The sequence below is a fragment of the Coregonus clupeaformis genome, chromosome 29, assembly GCF_020615455.1.
Source record: "Coregonus clupeaformis isolate EN_2021a chromosome 29, ASM2061545v1, whole genome shotgun sequence".
Classification (NCBI taxonomy): domain Eukaryota; kingdom Metazoa; phylum Chordata; class Actinopteri; order Salmoniformes; family Salmonidae; genus Coregonus; species Coregonus clupeaformis.
The window spans coordinates 27,663,278-27,681,213 of NC_059220.1; the positions used below are offsets into that span (position 1 = coordinate 27,663,278).

General features: G+C 41.3%; 1 protein-coding gene across 1 annotated transcript in view; it reads left to right on the top strand.

Moving 5' to 3' along the window:
* The first annotated feature begins 1,364 nt into the window (after positions 1 to 1,364).
* The window catches only part of LOC121544978 (TOG array regulator of axonemal microtubules protein 1), a 44,954-nt gene continuing 28,382 nt past the window's right edge, over positions 1,365 to 17,936 (top strand). Inside the window, exons 1-2 of the mRNA XM_041855271.2 lie at positions 1,365 to 3,248; positions 14,456 to 14,522. Coding sequence (XP_041711205.2) covers positions 2,214 to 3,248; positions 14,456 to 14,522 — 1,102 coding nt within the window. The 5' untranslated portion in view covers positions 1,365 to 2,213. The remainder of the gene's footprint in view (positions 3,249 to 14,455; positions 14,523 to 17,936) is intronic.

The window sequence follows — 17,936 nt, forward strand, 5'->3', positions numbered from 1 at the left end:
TTTACCAAATAGGTCTATCTTCTGTGTACCACCCCTACCATGTCACAACACAAAAATAAAATAAAATGTATTGGTCACATACACATGGTTAGCAGATGTTATTGCGAGTGTAGCGTAATGCTTGTGCTTCTAGTTCCGACAGTGCAGCACTATCTAGCAAGTAATATCTAACAGTTCCACAACAAAAACCTAATACACACAAATCTAAGGAAAGGAATGGAATAAGAATATATAAATATATGGATGATTGGCTCAAACGCATTAAGAAGGAAATAAATTCCACAAAGTAACTTTTAACAAGGCACACCTGTTCATTGAAATGCATTCCAGGTGACTATCTCATGAAGCTGGTTGAGAGAATGCCAAGAGTGTACAAAGCTGTCATGAAGGCAAATGGTGGCTACTCTGAAGAATCTCAAATATATTTTGATTTGTTTAACACTTATTTGTTTACTACATGATTCCATGTGTTATTTCATAGTTTTGATGTCAATGTAAAAAATAGTAAAAATAAAGAAAAACCCTTGAATGAGTAGGTGTGTCCAAACTTTTGACGGGTACTGTATATATATATATATATATATATATATATATATATATAAAGTAAACTATGTGTTTCGTTTTGCTTGAAATCAGGCGTGGATGAACTGCTTTCAAAGTGGAAAGATTGCTTCCATACCCCGCTTACATGATTTTCGTTGAAAACGTCACTTCTCCGTGTGGACTTGTGGGATAGATACAATGAAGAGTCATCTATCATTCTCTATGTTCTAAATTTATAACTCCATATCCCCATGCTCAGGTTAATGCAGAGTTTAAGACAACTCTGAAACTCGGAACCTCAGAGTTAATATTTGCGTACGTTTTTTGCATAGCGATTCCTAAGTTCCTATTGGTTGATTCTGATACTTTCCAAGTGGGACACTCAAACTGTATTTCCAACTCGAACATTTCTGAGGGGGGTTTATCACAAATATTATATTGTTGAACATGGGCATAACCAGAGTATCTGTACAAAAATTATGCCGTTCCATATAGCATCATTAAAAAAAAGTTATAATGTTAATGTCCCCACAACAACAAAAAACTACTTAAATAAATGTAATGTAGTCCTTGAAATCCATTCATTCTATGGAGGACTGCTTCTTCTGGGGAGTGCCAATATGGCCGACTAGGGCTTCAAAGCTTCTCATTTGCCGATACATAGAAAACGCAATCTAGGGTTGAATGTATCATTGGACCTGAAGACCTATATATTTACAAGTTCCGAGTTGTCTTGAACGCGACGTTAGGTGGCGGTAATGCACCATAACGTTGGATGCCAACCGCCGATAAACCCCACTGAAGAAGAAGAATGTCTTGAACGCGGCATAAATCCAACAACTCGAGTCACCATGGAAGCGGTCGGTTTGTGTCATGTTTCTTTCGCCATTTTGATGGTTCTAGGTGTGTGGGCTACGGCGATGAATGTCTCTACATTGCATCTAGTTAGCTAGTTTACAAACATTCAAGATAAAATCTCATACTGTTACATACGAGTGGATTTCTGTGAGTATTAGCTATCAATCGGACATTTAACCGAGGTCACGGAGATTTGTGCAACCTTTTTGTATGCCAGACGTCAAATTTCAACGACTAATCGGAATGCGAGGTCTGCATTTTAGTCTTGTTTTCTAACTTCGCCAGCTAGCCACCAGGTTTCTGCTACTCAGCCTCAACTCAAAGTCGTACGTTAACTAAAAGCTAGCTATGATATTGGATTCAATGGAAAACATAAATCTAAAGAGGCACTGGCTGCGATGTCGCCCTGGCATGCTATTTCTGGACATTGAATGATTTTAGAAGCAATGGCAACATCTAGCTGGCTACCTAGTTATGCAGCTAGCTAACTATGTTAGCTAAATTAGCTGAAATACAACATCATGGTCTTTCAAATACAACATTCCACGGTGCCTTTTTTCGTCATGGCTATGTAGGGGAACGCACAGCAAGCTACAAGTGTTTTTATTTTCACTCAACGTTGCTTTCACTGTTCTCGGTCCAGTTGTCTCGTAGACCAGCACAATGAACAGTTATTCATAAGAAACTGCAAATGTCAAATCGAACCACCAAGACAAGATGACGAGTCAAAGTAAAGGGCAATATTGTCCTCACAGAAATGTGACTGCTTCATTAGATTCTTTCCTTTGACCACATCAAAAGGACCATCAATTATGATTTTTGGATTGATACCCCAGGAGTTACATGAACAGCTCCTAGACCTCAAAAACTTCCAAAATCGAACAAATGGTGTGGAAGAGCTTAAAAACATCCTCTTTGGATTGGACTTGAAGCCTGTCCCCTCGGACAGTATTGTGGAGTTTATACATCTTCTCCACAGACTTCTAGATGACACCAACTTCAAAGTCTTGTATGGCACTTTACAGGTGATAAACCTACTCATCCAGAAATTAGATTACAATATAGACAAATATTTCAAACAGATAATATGTGTGGCTCTGAAAACCCTTGGAGACACCCGTGCTGTCACCAGGAATGAGTACATGAATGTGTTCAGGCAGTTGACTAGAATTGTAGGGCCACAGAAAGTGTTATACCTTGTCATTGGACACCTGAAACACAAGAACTCCAGGGTCAGAGAGGATGTCATCAACATCATCACAGCAGCTATGCTCACCCACCCCAGGAAGGACTTCAACATCCCCAGCCTCTGCTTTGAAGTTGCACCATACCTGGCGGACAGCAAGAAGAAGGTCCGCCATGCAGCCCTAGAACTATTTGCTGTTTTTGACCATTGCCTTGACACAGGGAAAAAACAGCCCCTAATGAAGGCTGTAGACAGAGTGGAGCTTAATGGGGATGTGGAGGGTCTTATGGCAGCTGTGCAAGCAAGAAGAGCCAGGCACATACTTCCCAGACTGTCCTCAGATGGGACGGTAGAGTACGCCCTTCAAATCCCTAAAACAGGACAACGACGCTCACCACAGTTTGGGTCAGGAGCTGACCTGGAGTGGGTGCTCAATGGTGGGCGGATCAGCAGTGCCAGGAGCATCAGGACGGAACCAGACTCTGACAGGCTGTATCATGGCTATGGAAGCTTGGGCTCCCTCATTGATGACCTTCCACTGCAGAGGAGAATTGTCAGTGCAGGGAAAGGGAAGAACAAGCTGCCCTGGGAGAGGTCAAGCCTCCCTTCCACAGTGAACACCCAGCCATGCAGTGCCCCTAACGGAAAATCCTCTGATCAGGTTGGTCATAGTTGACGCCAAGCTTACATCAAGCAAATGTCTGCTGATGACACTTGTCTATCATTTAGCTTTTTCTTATGTAGCAAAGTGTCATTAGATAAATAAATATCAAGACATGCTCTCTCTAGGCTATAGGGACAATAATCTTATTTCCATAGTGGCACCATAATTACATGGAATAAGGCACAAATAGAATGAGGATTGCGACCACCCAAAGTAAAAATCTGTCAAATATTAGTTTGCAGGAACCTGAAAGTTCACTGAAACAATAACAAACCGTATACTAGATATTGACAAAGGCTTGTGTTAGGACTATATGAAGTTTTATCCATAACTATTTGTTTGATGGCTGATGTGGTCAATTCCACAGTAGCGGAATTATGTTTTGACTCAGATTTGTCACTTTGAAGGGAAGGTAGCATACACTTAACCACATGTAACATATGGATTTGCATTAGTATACGCATCAAAAATCCCAATGCAAAGTTACACCAAATGTTTCTATTTTTTTTTTTTGTTATTACATAAAACCGATCAGAATGCTGAAGTCATGTCTGAAAATGTTTTTCCGGGGTGTGATGTAATATGGAGGACCCGGTAAGCCAGCCTATTCCCTATAAGGTTAACTCCAACAGAAATAACTTAAAATGTACAACTTAAAATTAAACCAAATCGTTTGCACTCATGACTACTGGTTTAAAAAAAAAAATCAGCCAACTTACAAGCAAATACTTTATAAATGTTTTGTTACAAATCAACTTGCAAGGTTGCTTGCCAATTAGCCTTACTAGCCTGTTAACATTAACCCTACTAGCCTGCTAACATTAGCCCTACCAGCCTGCTAACGTTACGTTAGAACTGCATGAGTCAGCCAGTTGCTATCAACACCTAGCCTACAGCTACATTAACACTCTACGCTACAGACGATTTTGTGAAAAGACTGATTTTCAGGATGTCTCATGGTCTGACAAACACCACTCTAGCTCTGTCACCTTTCACCGCAGATGCAAAAGTGCGACGTTGGCGGATGGGGTGGAGTGAGACGCATCCAATGCAAAAAAACAGATTAGCATATTATGTATTATGTGTGTGAGCAAATTATGAAGTGAGTGTCAGTGAGTGTGTAGGGCCCAGTGAGTGTGCATAGAGCCAGTGCAAAAATAAAATGGGTCAACTTTTTGTTAGCTATTTAGTTCGCTATTTAGCAGACTTATGGCTTGGGGATAGAAGCTGTTCAGGAGCTTGTTGGTGTCAGACTTTATGTACAGCTTGCCGTGCGGAAGCAGAGATAAGTCTATGGCTTGGGTAGCTGGAGTCTTTTTAATGATTTTTCGGGCCTTTCTTTTCACACCACCTGAAATAGAGGTTCTGGATGGCAGGGAGGTCGGCCCCAGTGATGTACTGGGCTGTCGGCACCACCCTCTGTAGCGCCATGCGATCGAAGGCGGTGCTATTGTCATACCAAGCAGTGATGCAGCCAGTCTAGATGCTCTCAATGGTACAGCTGTAGAACCTTTTGATGATTTGAGGGCCCATGTCAAACATTTTTAACATCCTGAGGGGAAAGAGGCGCTGTCGCGCCCTCTTCATGACTGTGTGCGTGGACCATTTGAAGTCCTTAGTGATTTGGACACCTGAGGAACTTGAATAGGTACACAATGGTAGAAAATATGCAATGTCCTTCTTTTGCATATTTGGGTATTTTACTACACACTGGCAATTATTGTAATGAGCTCCGCCCCCAAACAAGACCACATTTTGTTGGTCCGGACCAGACCAAATCTGAAACAATCATAGACGTCAATGTTTCACAGGTTTGGACATCACAGTACAGCACACCACAGTCGAGTACAGTAAAGTAGATATGTATGGTATAATATAGTACATCATATTGTACTCTACTCTAGTGCTCTACTGTACTGTAGGGCGGTATCCAGATTTCCATACTGTCATACCGTGCTATCCCGGTATATACGGTATTACCGGTAGTGCACACAAAAGGCACAATTTATTTTCCAAACGTAAAAAATGCCCCAAAAAACGCCACTTACCCGAATGTAAAAATAATACTAAGAAGTACTAAGGAATCCTCATAGCGGATGCTTGGTAAATGCTAACGAGCGCATGCGAACATTTACTACAAAGACAGACAATCCTGCTCATAAAGTTATGCAAGTATCTCAAAACGCAGTTTGCAGCACACACAAAACAAATATTAGACAGCGGGGATCTAAATCCGGGAGGGGATTGTCTCCGCTGCTGTTACCAAGAAGCTTGATCTTGCAAGCTAACGTTAGCCACTTAGCTAACATTAGCAAGCAAAACCCAGCTAGAAATAATTCATTTGGCACATCTTAGATGGGTAACTTAATAGTTATAAGATATATAGCTGGAAAACATTAGTAGTGAATTTCACACAAGTGTAACTTGATCACCTCACTTAATTTGCGCTGAAGGAGTGACTCAAGAAGCACCCATTTTGCACGTTGTGCTTCTTTGTAAACTAACACAGGTGACTGGCTCAAACAACTGTTTTGGGAATCTAGTACCGGTACGCTTCATAATGATAAATAATCTAACAGGCGGAATGATGAAGACGATCTGCTTTATCTATTACCTAGTGCACAAGTTGACTGCAGGTATTTATTTAAAAAGTACTAATATTCAAATTTATAAAAATTTTAAAATACTGTATTGGAAAATCATACTGATGGTATTTTGAAATACCCAAGGATACGGTATATACGGTATACCGCCCAACCCTACTGTACAGTACTGTACTCTACTTTACTGTACTGTGCTGTCCAAACGTGTGCAATATAGATGTCTATGACTGGTTCAGATTTGGTCTGGCCAGGGCGGACTGACCAAATTTCAAATACTTTTCAACGTCCATGGATGTACGGTGTCAGTTGGTGCTCAATGGGTGAGGATGCTTGTTACAGTAAATGGACATAAGGTAGGTGGTAGGTGTCAGTAAGAGCCGGGAGAGGTGACATTAACTGGAGAGCGAGAGAACAGAGAGAGTGGCAGAGAGTGAGAGTGCGGCGTTGTCCAGACTGTTTTCACAGAAATAGAAAAAAAGAACATATTAGCTGAACATAAGTATGCCACTGGAAGGGAGGACAGTAGCAGGTGACCCAACTGTGGTTTGTGACTACTATGATTTCCAATTGTAGCCAATTCAATTGCAGTAATTCCGATACTGATTTTTCAGTAATTCAGTTACCGATTTGGTAACAGATTTATGAGTTTTAATCACTTAATAATTCAAAAACAAACTTGATATCAGTAAAAACACTACAACTAATTGGTAGGTTTACTTCTTCTTACTTCTGTGAACTTTCATTATCCTCCCTCATGAGGGAGAGAAATTTGAAAATATCTTAAAGATATGTGGGGTTTTTGGTAACGGAGTTACAAGGCAATATTTATTTTTACTTAAAAAAGGAAAATAATTTCTCAAACAAAGAAGTGTTGATATTAGTTGGCAGGGGTCTTTACTTCAACATGATTGTGTTTTTATGTATTTCTAATACCTTTTAAAACTTTTTCTGGTAGATATCAAGGCATTTGCTTATTCCTAATTTTTAGGATGGAAAATGGTTTGAAACATTTATATATGCCTTAATTTCTCAAAGATATATATTCTTATCTTTCATTTGACACCCAATTTGACATGCTCCTATGAACTTCACATTTGTGCTCGCGGGTCCTTTTAGATGGCAATGCCCATGTGTAGGGCTGGGAATTGCCAAGGACCTCACGATATCACGATACTTAGGTACAATTCTCACAATACTATATTTATTGCGATTCGATCTTCCAAACATATTGCTCACTATATGTCTGCTGCAGAGAGACGAGAGAGCATGATAAAAAAGTTTTGATCAGTCAGGGAAATAAGTCAACTTGGAAAGTCATCTATCAACTGTTGAATAAGAAAAAGGCTTCTACAGCTATCCCATCTCAATTTAATGTTGGAAATAAGACCTATAGTGATCCTGATGTTATCTCGTGAATATAATTTTTTTTTTCAAAGTGGGTTCCTCTCTGTCAAAGAAAATCAGAAAATGTATGGAAATCCCTTGGATTACATTAAAACCCTATCAGTCCCGAGACCCCAGCAAAAATCCAGCCCTTATATTTAGCCTCACAATTAAGTGTTTTACCATTTTCGTTTCAGGACTACCAGGGCTACAAGTAGAACAAAAAACGATTTGACATAAACAGTTGCATTCATGAGTTTTATTATCAAAATGATTTTAAATAAATGCTGTAAGTACAGAAATAGTTTGCTCACTGGGAAATTAATATCCAACTGGTCAGTGACAACTGTTTGGAGTTTGTGACAGCAACTATGTGAGCTTATTACAGTATTATAGACATTATGTTCTGGGATTTATTGTGTAGCTTGTGAGCGTCATAGAGCAAAACATGTTACATGTGCGTGTTCGCGAGTCTCAGATTTTTATAGATAGCTTTTAATAGTTTGTAGCTCAAACCATTTGGACTCTACAGACGTTTTTGTAAAAAGACCCGACCGTGGGCCCCTTCGGAATCCGCCCTTGTCTCACAAACACCGCTTTAGCTCAGCCCCCGTTAATCATACATACTAATAGTTGGTATCTACGAATGCAGAATACATAGACGACTCCAATTAGAAGGTCAAAACTTGCCAGCGTTACAGTGGGACTCATTGGGTTAAGGGACACATGGCTCTTTTACAACTTGTGGTCAAAATCTTTACAGCCCTGAACAACAATGAATACGCTCTTGGCATCTTTCTAGATTTATCCAAAGCGTTCAACACGGTTGATTATGAAATATGACTTGCTAAATTGCATTATTACAGTTTTCATGATTATACATATAAATGGCTATTTAATTATGTTTATGATAGAGAACAATTTGTATATGCAATTGCTTGTCCATCTACCAGGGCCAACATATCCTGTGGCGTTCCACAGGGTTCGATCCTTGGACCTTTGTTATTCCTAATCTATTTCCATGACCTTGCTGCTTTGTCTGCTACCGTACTTCAAATTATTTTTGCTGATGATACCAACTTGATTTTATCACGCAAGAATCAATTCACTAATCATTGAAGCCAACTTCGGCATGGCATATTTTATGAATGGTTCCAGATAATAAGTTTATCTTTAAATGTAAAAATAATAATAATCTAACATCATTGTATTCACTGGTAAGAATAAGAAATATTGTTTAAAAAAAAAAAGAGCCAGAATTTCAATTGGTGGGAATGAAATGGACCAGGTTTCGTCCTCTAGATTCCTAGGTGTTCTAGTTGAAAAGTTGTCCTGTAAAGATTATAAGCACTTTGTCTTCAGCAAAGTGGTGAAATCCGTTGGTATCATCAGAAAGATGGCTTGCTTCCTAACACTATACTACACCTTAATTTACCCATATCTAATTTACTGCAATATTGTCTGGGCCTGTACATATGCATTCTACCTACACAAATTACTCATCGCACAGAATACATTTGCAAGACTAGCCACCTCTAACGGCTTGGCTCCATCTGGCCATCTGTTTAAGAAACTCACTATATTGTCTATCTACAACATTAATATAGTCGAATTATGCACCTTCATCTACAAATACCTGCCAGACAGCCTACCTAAACCCTCACCTGTTCACCATTTTCTTTAACTGTACTGTTTTGTCTTTCACCTACATAAAAAAAAAAAAGATGCTGAAAACATATTGGCTTACTATTTGAAAAGAAGATGGAGAACAAGCTATAGAATGAAAAATACAGCCATTTGGCGCAGGTACAGACAGTTTTAATTTATTATTGTTATTCTACAAATCGATACTTGAGTCAAATATCGATATAATATCATCCAAAAATAATATTTGCGATATGTAACTATTGTATTTTTCCCCCCATCACTACTGTGTGACATTGCAATTTGTGCGTTTGTCATCTCAGAGCTGTATTCTCAGGAATTTCAAGTTGAGGTCAGTTATGGAAAATGTAGGCCTACTGTACGTTGATAGAGGGTTTTGATGAATATCTATTGCATGATCCACATTAGACAGAAAAGGTGAGTTTATCCACCTTGGTTGCTATGAGACCATGTAGGCTAGACTACAGATTTGAGTGCTTGGAGGAGACAATCACCTCATATTACAGGGAACCTGCTGCTTGATGACAGTGATAATCCAAAGAGCTTTCTCGTTCTCTGTTGCTCGGGGAAACCGCTGTCTACAATGGGCTTACTCCCAGATCACCTCATCAGGGAAGTCAATCTGCTAATCTCCTCGTTTCATTCCCTCAGATACTGAAACACCCAGCTGTCAATGTCAGACAGTGGCATAAGTTTGTTTGTAGTGGGGAAACACTGGCCATCTCCCCTTTTTTTTGTATAATAAAGTAGCCTACATGGGCTACTGAACTGTAGCCGCAAAGACGCAACAAAAGTATAGGCTATGCGCGCGCTTAGAGAGGGGAGAGATCCCAGCAGTGGCACCCTGTCACAGAGACGGTTGGGGATAACAGACTCAAGATCTCAATCGTCTTATTGGCTTCACGTAGTGCAAAAGGTGAGCATTCAGGTACTATTCAATCGTTGAAATTTGCAAGAATGACCATTTCATTTTTACAAGCATTTCACTACACCCGCAATAACATCTGCTATGAGACCAATAAAATTGTATTTTATTTGATGATTTGATCACAATAGTTAAACTACTTGTTCAGAGGCCTTTTGAGGTTTGCTCTGTGCACCAAAGTCATTTCAGAGCCTTCCAGTGAAACCTTATGTTTATAGTAGTCCCCGTCTCTCAGCAACATCTTTGCCACACAACACACTTGTATTCAGAGGGGGCTTGAAACTTAATTGGCAATGCATGTGAAGATATCGTAGGACCCGATGCGACTGTGGAACATCAACCACTTAGGCTGCGTTCACACATGCAGCCCAATTCTGATATTTTTCCCACTAATTGGTCTTTTGATCAATCACATCAGGGCCCGGTTTCCCGACAGTGATGGATCTTAAGCTTTGGAGTGTTTTAACGATACATCGTTCCTATAACGGCCGACTGTGTCACATGCGTTTCCCAAAGCACCACATCGAGAGAACGTCCGCGTCATTGTAGCATGTATCAATACCGAAAGAAAGGCAGCGCTGCTTTCGGATCATCTTTATCCATTCAAATATTATCTTAACATCAGAATTATTTCACAGTACTGATGACAGATCAGCTCATAGAGCTATATTATAACCTATGGCTGCAAATATTGAGGCGGCTTAGCCTATTCTTACCCAATAATACTGCACTAAATCACAGATTTGGCACATCATCAAATAAAAATAAAATGTTAACTGGTGTAGACTAACAGTGAAATACTTACTTACGGGCTCTTCCCAACAACGCAGAGAGAAATTGAAATAATCGAAAAATTATAACACAAGGAGTAAATACAGAATGAGTAACGATAACTTCGCTATATACACGGAGTACCAGTACCAGTCGATGTGCAGGGGTACGAGGTAATTGAGGTAGATATCTACATATAGGTAGGGATAAAGTGACTAGGCAGCAGGATAGATAATAAACAGTAACAGTAGCGTATGTGATGAGTCAAAAGAGTTAGTGCAAAAAGGGTCAATGCAGATAGTCCGGGTAGTTATTGGTTAACTATTTAACTAGCTATTTAGCAGTCTCATGGCTTGGGGGTAAAAGCTGTTCAGGGAACTGTTGGTTCCAGATGTGGTGCATCGGTACTGCTTGCCGTGCGGTAGCAGAGAGAAGTCTATGACTTGGGTGGCTGGAGTGTTTGACAATTTTTTGGGTCTTCCTCTGACACCGCCTGGTATAGAGGTCCTGTATGGCATAGAGCTCAGTGATCTACTGGGCCGTACGCACCCCCTCTGTAGTGCATTGCGGTCGGATGCCAAGCAGTTGCTATACCAAGTAATGATGCAACCATTCAAGATGCTCTCAATGGTGCAGTTGTATAACTTTTTGAGGATATGAGTGCCCATGCCAAATCTTTTCAGCCTCCTGAGGGCAAGAGGCGTTGTCATGCCTTCATCCAGACTGTGTTGGTGTGTGTGGACCATATTAATTCCTTATTGATGTGGACACAGAGGAACTTTAAACGCTTGACCTGCTCCACTACAGCCCCGTCGATGTGGATGGGGGCGTGTTCGGCCCTCTGTTTCCTGTAGTCCACTATCAGCTCCTTTGTCTTGCTGACATTGGGGGAAAGGTTGTTGTCCTGGCACCACACTGCTAGGTCACTGACCTCCTCCCTATAGGCTGTCTCATCGTCGTTGGTGATCAGGCCTACAACTGTCGTTTCGTCAGCAAACGTAATGATGGTATAGGAGTCGTGCGCGGCTAAACAGTCGTGGGTGAACGGAGTACGGGAGGGGACTAAGCACGCACCCCTGAGGGGGCCCCCGTGTTGAGGGTTAGCGTGGCGGACGTGTTGTTGCCTGCCATCATCACCTGGGGACGGCCTGTCAGGAAATCCAGGATCAAGTTGCAGATGGAGGTGTTCAGTTCTAGGGTCCCTAGCTTGGTGTTAAACGCTGAGCTGTAGTCAATTAACAACATTCTCACATAGGTATTCCTCCTATCCAGGTGGGAGAGAGCAGTGTGGGGTGCAATAGAGATTGCGTGATCTGTTGGGGCGGTATGCGAATTTGAGTGGGTCCAGGGTGTCTGGGAGCCTATAATCCTATTTCTTTTAATGCAGTCATCTTGGTTTTCATTTGAAGCATATTTTTTATCTTTCGCTAGTTTGTAACAATTGCAAAGACATTGGCAACTTTGTATTTGTAGTCAACTTTGTTCTGAAGTTATCGGCAGTCACAGACAGACAAATAAACACCTTGATTCTATGTTAGGCGGAGATCTTCTGTGTGTAAAGTAGGCAAAAAAAAGCATCTAATGATGCACTTAGCTGTTCTATAAATAACAAGCGTTTTCAAGTGCAACTTTATTAACAATGGTTTTGGGAAACAGCTCGGAGATTTAACAATGCTCCTGCAAAGGGTCTAACGATTAACTTAGCCTTAAGATGCTTTTGGGATTCCGGGCCCTGATCTTTTTTTTTTTATCAGATTGTTTTATTAGTCAAAAGACCAATTAGTGAAAAACATATCAGAATTGGGCTGCCTGTCTAAACGCAGGCTTACTGCCCTAGTGTTGATTAAGGTCCCAGTCGTTAAATCTGACAGCAATGTGAGTAGCCTTTAATGTGAGATATACAGTGGGGAGAACAAGTATTTGATACACTGCCGATTTTGCAGGTTTTCCTACTTACAAAGCATGTAGAGGTCTGTAATTTTTATCATATGTACACTTCAACTGTGAGAGACGGAATCTAAAACAAAAATCCAGAAAATCACATTGTATGATTTTTAAGTAATTAATTTGCATTTTATTGCATGACATAAGTATTTGATCACCTACCAACCAGTAAGAATTCCGGCTCACAGACCTGTTAGTTTTTATTTAAGAAGCCCTCCTGTTCTCCACTCATTACCTGTATTAACTGCACCTGTTTGAACTCGTTACCTGTATAAAAGACACCTGTCCACACACTCAATAAAAAAGACTCCAACCTCTCCACAATGGCCAAGACCAGAGAGCTGTGTAAGGACATCAGGGATAAAATTGTAGACCTGCACAAGGCTGGGATGGGCTACAGGACAATAGGCAAGCAGCTTGGTGAGAAGGCAACAACTGTTGGCGCAATTATTAGAAAATGGAAGAAGTTCAAGATGACGGTCAATCACCCTCGGTCTGGGGCTCCATGCAAGATCTCACCTCGTGGGGCATCAGAACTACACAGCAGGACCTGGTCAATGACCTGAAGAGAGCTGGGACCACAGTCTCAAAGAAAACCATTAGAAAACACACTACGCCGTCATGGATTAAAATCCTGCAGCGCACGCAAGGTCCCCCTGCTCAAGCCAGCGCATGTCCAGGCCCGTCTGAAGTTTGCCAACGACCATCTGGATGATCCAGAGGAGGAATGGGAGAAGGTCATGTGGTCTGATGAGACAAAAATAGAGCTTTTTGGTCTAAACTCCACTCGCCGTGTTTGGAGGAAGAAGAAGGATGAGTACAACACCAAGAACACCATCCCAACCGTGAAGCATGGAGGTGGAAACATCATTCTTTGGGGATGCTTTTCTGCAAAGGGGACAGGACGACTGCACCGTATTGAGGGGAGGATGGATGGATGGGGCCATGTATCGCGAGATCTTGGCCAACAACCTCCTTCCCTCAGTAAGAGCATTGAAGATGGGTCGTGGCTGGGTCTTCCAGCATGACAACGACCCGACACACACAGCCAGGGCAACTAAGGAGTGGCTCCGTAAGAAGCATCTCAAGGTCCTGGAGTGGGTCTTTGGAGGGAGCTGAAAGTCCGTATTGCCCAGCGACAGCCCCGAAACCTGAAGGATCTGGAGAAGGTCTGTATGGAGGAGTGGGCCAAAATCCCTGCTGCAGTGTGTGCAAACCTGGTCAAGACCTACATTAATCGTATGATCTCTGTAATTGCAAACAAAGGTTTCTGTACCAAATATTAAGTTCTGCTTTTCTGATGTATCAAATACTTATGTCATGCAATACAATGCAAATTATTTATTTAAAAATCATACAATGTGATTTTCTGGATTTTTGTTTTAGATTCCGTCTCTCACAGTTGAAGTGTACCTATGATAAAAATTACAGACCTCTACATGCTTTGTAAGTAGGAAAACCTGCAAAATCGGCAGTGTATCAAATACTTGTTCTCCCCACTGTATCTTAACACCCTGTCTGAGTGAAGCTTTGGTGAGCAGTGAGGTGAAAACCGCCCATCATTCTCTTAACCTCAGAGATCAATTTTACTGTGACGCTTGCAAATGTGCCATGGTTACACCTTTTATAGTAAAATTTTAATGAGAGTAGTACACGTCATTGAAGTAGAACAGACGCCATTGAAGTTTGTGGTTATACACTGACAGAATCACAGAGCACAAAGTTTGTTGTCTGAGCTAAATCGCTGCAACATCCCTTTGTTGATACCAATGGATGTAATTACAGTTGATCCATGGTAGGCTCTATGTTTTCAAGTAGTTGTTTATGTTTGACATGTAAACTTGACCCAGTATTGTGGCTTTCAGTGACATTATAATTGTCACCATAGTTATCCTCTTATTCCATCTCCTCAGGTCATCAGTGAAGACTGCTTGTCCCTCTCCCGGAAGCTGAGCCCGGAGACATATGTCCCCAGTTTCGGTAAGTGCCCATTTCTGTCTCTTGCATGCATCAAGAGCTACCACACAAGCTGACGAGTTGCAGTTGAGTTGAGTTGAGTTGCTGTCAGTGCCGAAGTTAGCCTGGCTCTAGATTAAAGCAGCTTTGAATTGGATTATCACGCCGAGTCAAGGAGCCACGCTATTGATTCACTCAGAGCACTGACATGACTGAGTTGCTAGGCCCCCTGGCAGAAGAGTGCCATACACGCAACAAGAATCATTAATGATTGAAGAATACCATGGGTTATTTGCTTATATTTTGCTGTTGTTGGAATGCAAGAAAAGTACCAAGAAAGCCTAATATGGACATTAGCATGCTTCAAAATAATTTACCATTCAAATCCTAACGACTGTCCTCTCCATCTCAAACCGGTGTGAAAAGGTATTTCTCTCCAAGAATGCATAGGTAGAGAGTTGTGTAATATCTGGAGGCGTCCTTGACGTGAGGGGGTGGTGATTTCTCTAAACATGGTTGGTGTGGGAGTTTGTCACTCCTCTTCATGTTCCTGCTGTTTAGCATCAATGCCATTCATAGGCATTCCATAAATAGACACTTAATATGAGGCTGGCATTGAGAATGAGCTGTTGAGAATGCATTTGGTTATTACTAAACCTTGATCTGGTTCTCACCAGTAAAGCAATGGGGCCATACTTGCAAACATTATAAAAAGTTTAAGTTTAACCTGGACAAAAAATGTGCCAATTAAAATCGCTGACATAGTTGCACGTGATCAAACGCTATGTGTTAGCTGTTCCCACATTTACATTTAAGTAATTTAGCAGACGCTCTTATTCAGAGCGACTTACAGTTAGTGAATTCATCTTAAGATAGCTAGGAGGGACAACCACATATTTCAGTCATAGTAAGTAAATTTTTCCTTAAAGTAGCTATCAGCAAAGTCAGTGCTAGTAGGAAATGTAGGGGGGAAATGGGTGTTCCTATCAGATAACCTGTCAGATTTAGCCCTGTGCTAAGCTGTCGCTACTATAGGCTATATTTCATATACAGTGAGGGAAAAAAGTATTTGATCCCCTGCTGATTTTGTACGTTTTCCCACTGACAAAGAAATGATCAGTCTATAATTTTAATGGTAGGTTTATTTGAACAGTGAGAGACAGAATAACAACAACAAAATCCAGAAAACGCATGTCAAAAATGTTATAAATTGATTTGCATTTTAATGAGGGAAATAAGTATTTGACCCCCTCTCAGAAAGATTTCTGGCTCCCATGTGTCTTTTATACTCTTAAAGGGAGTGCTCCTAATCTCAGCTTGTTACCTGTATAAAAGACCTGTCCACAGAAGCAATCAATCAATCAGATTCCATACTCTCCACCATGGCCAAGACCAAAGAGCTCTCCAAGGATGTCAGGGACAAGATTGTAGACCTACACAAGGCTGGAATGGGCTACAAGACCATCGCCAAGCAGCTTGGTGAGAAGGTGACAACAGTTGGTACGATTATTCACAAATGGAAGAAACACAATAGCTGTCAATCTCCCTCGGCCTGGGGCTCCATGCAAGATCTCACCTCGGAGTTGCAATGATCATGAGAACTGTGAGGAATCAGCCCAGAACTACACGGGAGGATCTTGTCAATGATCTCAAGGCAGCTGGGACCATAGTCACCAAGAAAACAATTGGTAACACACTACGCCGTGAAGGACTGAAATCCTGCAGCGCACGCAAGGTCCCCCTGCTCAAGAAAGCACATATACAGGGCCGTCTGAAGTTTGTCAATGAACATCTGAATGATTCAGAGGAGAACTGGGTGAAAGTGTTGTGGTCAGATGAGACCAAAATCGAGCTCTATGGCATCAACTCGCCGTGTTTGGAGGAGGAGGAATGCTGCCTATGACCCCAAGAACACCATCCCCACCATCAAACATGGAGGTGGAAACCTTATGGTTTGGGGGTGTTTTTCTGCTAAGGGGACAGGACAACTTCACCGCATCAAAGGGACGATGGACGGGGCCATGTACCGTCAAATCTTGGGTGAGAACCTCCTTTTTTTTTTAAATTAAATTTTATTTAACCTTTATTTAACCAGGTAAGCCAGTTGAGAACAAGTTCTCATTTACAACTGCGACCTGGCCAAGATAAAGCAAAGCAGTGCAATAAAAACAACACAGAGTTACATATGGGGTAAAAAACATAAAGTCAAAAAATACAACAGAAAATATATATACAGTGTGTGCAAATGTAGCAAGTTATGGAGGTAAGGCAATAAATAGGCTATAGTGCAAAATAATTACAATTAGTATTAACACTGGAATGCTAGATGTGCATATAGAGTTACTGGGGTGCCAAAGAGCAAAATAAATAACAATATAGGGATGAGGTAGTTGGGTGGGCTAATTTCAGCCAGGGCATTGAAAATGGGTCGTGGATGGGTATTCCAGCATGACAATGACCCAAAACACACGGCCAAGGCAACAAAGGAGTGGCTCAAGAAGAAGCACATTAAGGTCCTGGAGTGGCCTAGCCAGTCTCCAGACCTTAATCCCATAGAAAATCTGTGAAGGGAGCTGAAGGTTCGAGTTTTCAAACGTCAGCCTCGAAACCTTAATGACTTGGAGAAGATCTGCAAAGAGGAGTGGGACAAAATCCCTCCTGAGATGTGTGCAAACCTGGTGGCCAACTACAAGAAACGTCTGACCTCTGTGATTGCCAACAAGGGTTTTGCCACCAAGTACTAAGTCATGTTTTGCAGAGGGGTCAAATACTTATTTCCCTCATTAAAATGCAAATCAATTTATAACATTTTTGACATGCGTTTCTCTGGATTTTCTTGTTGTTATTCTGTCTCTCACTGTTCAAATAAACCTACCATTTAAAATTATAGACTGATCATGTCTTTGTCAGTGGGCAAACGTTCAAAATCAGCAGGGGATCAAATACTTTTTTCCCTCACTGTATGTGCAGGCTAGGGATGAATATTTTCCAAAAAATCAACCAAGTTTCAATACCAGGAATAATTCATATTTATCCCAGCGTCCCGGGAAATACATAAAAAATCGGAAGTGCCCATTCAAAGCATTTAAAACGATAGTTACCGGAGTTGTAACTCCAGTTCTATGAGTGGAGCGGCGCCCTGCTCCTATTGGTTTACCCCGCTGCCTAGGCAGCGAACTGCCTGAGACAAAATTATGCACACACCTGCAGCCAATAGGAGTACAGGCGTCCCTATAAGAGGGGACGCTTCCCCTCAATCAGCCTCCCGAGAAATTATCTTCAGCGAGACTGGAGGGTCGGCAGGGCCTTAAGTCCTATGGGGCTCTGCTCCACTCATAGAACTGGAGTTACTACTCTGGTAACTATCGTTCTATATCGTGGAGCTTCGCCCCATAGGGGAGCTCTGCTCCTATTGGTTTAAGGCGGAGTGCAACGGTC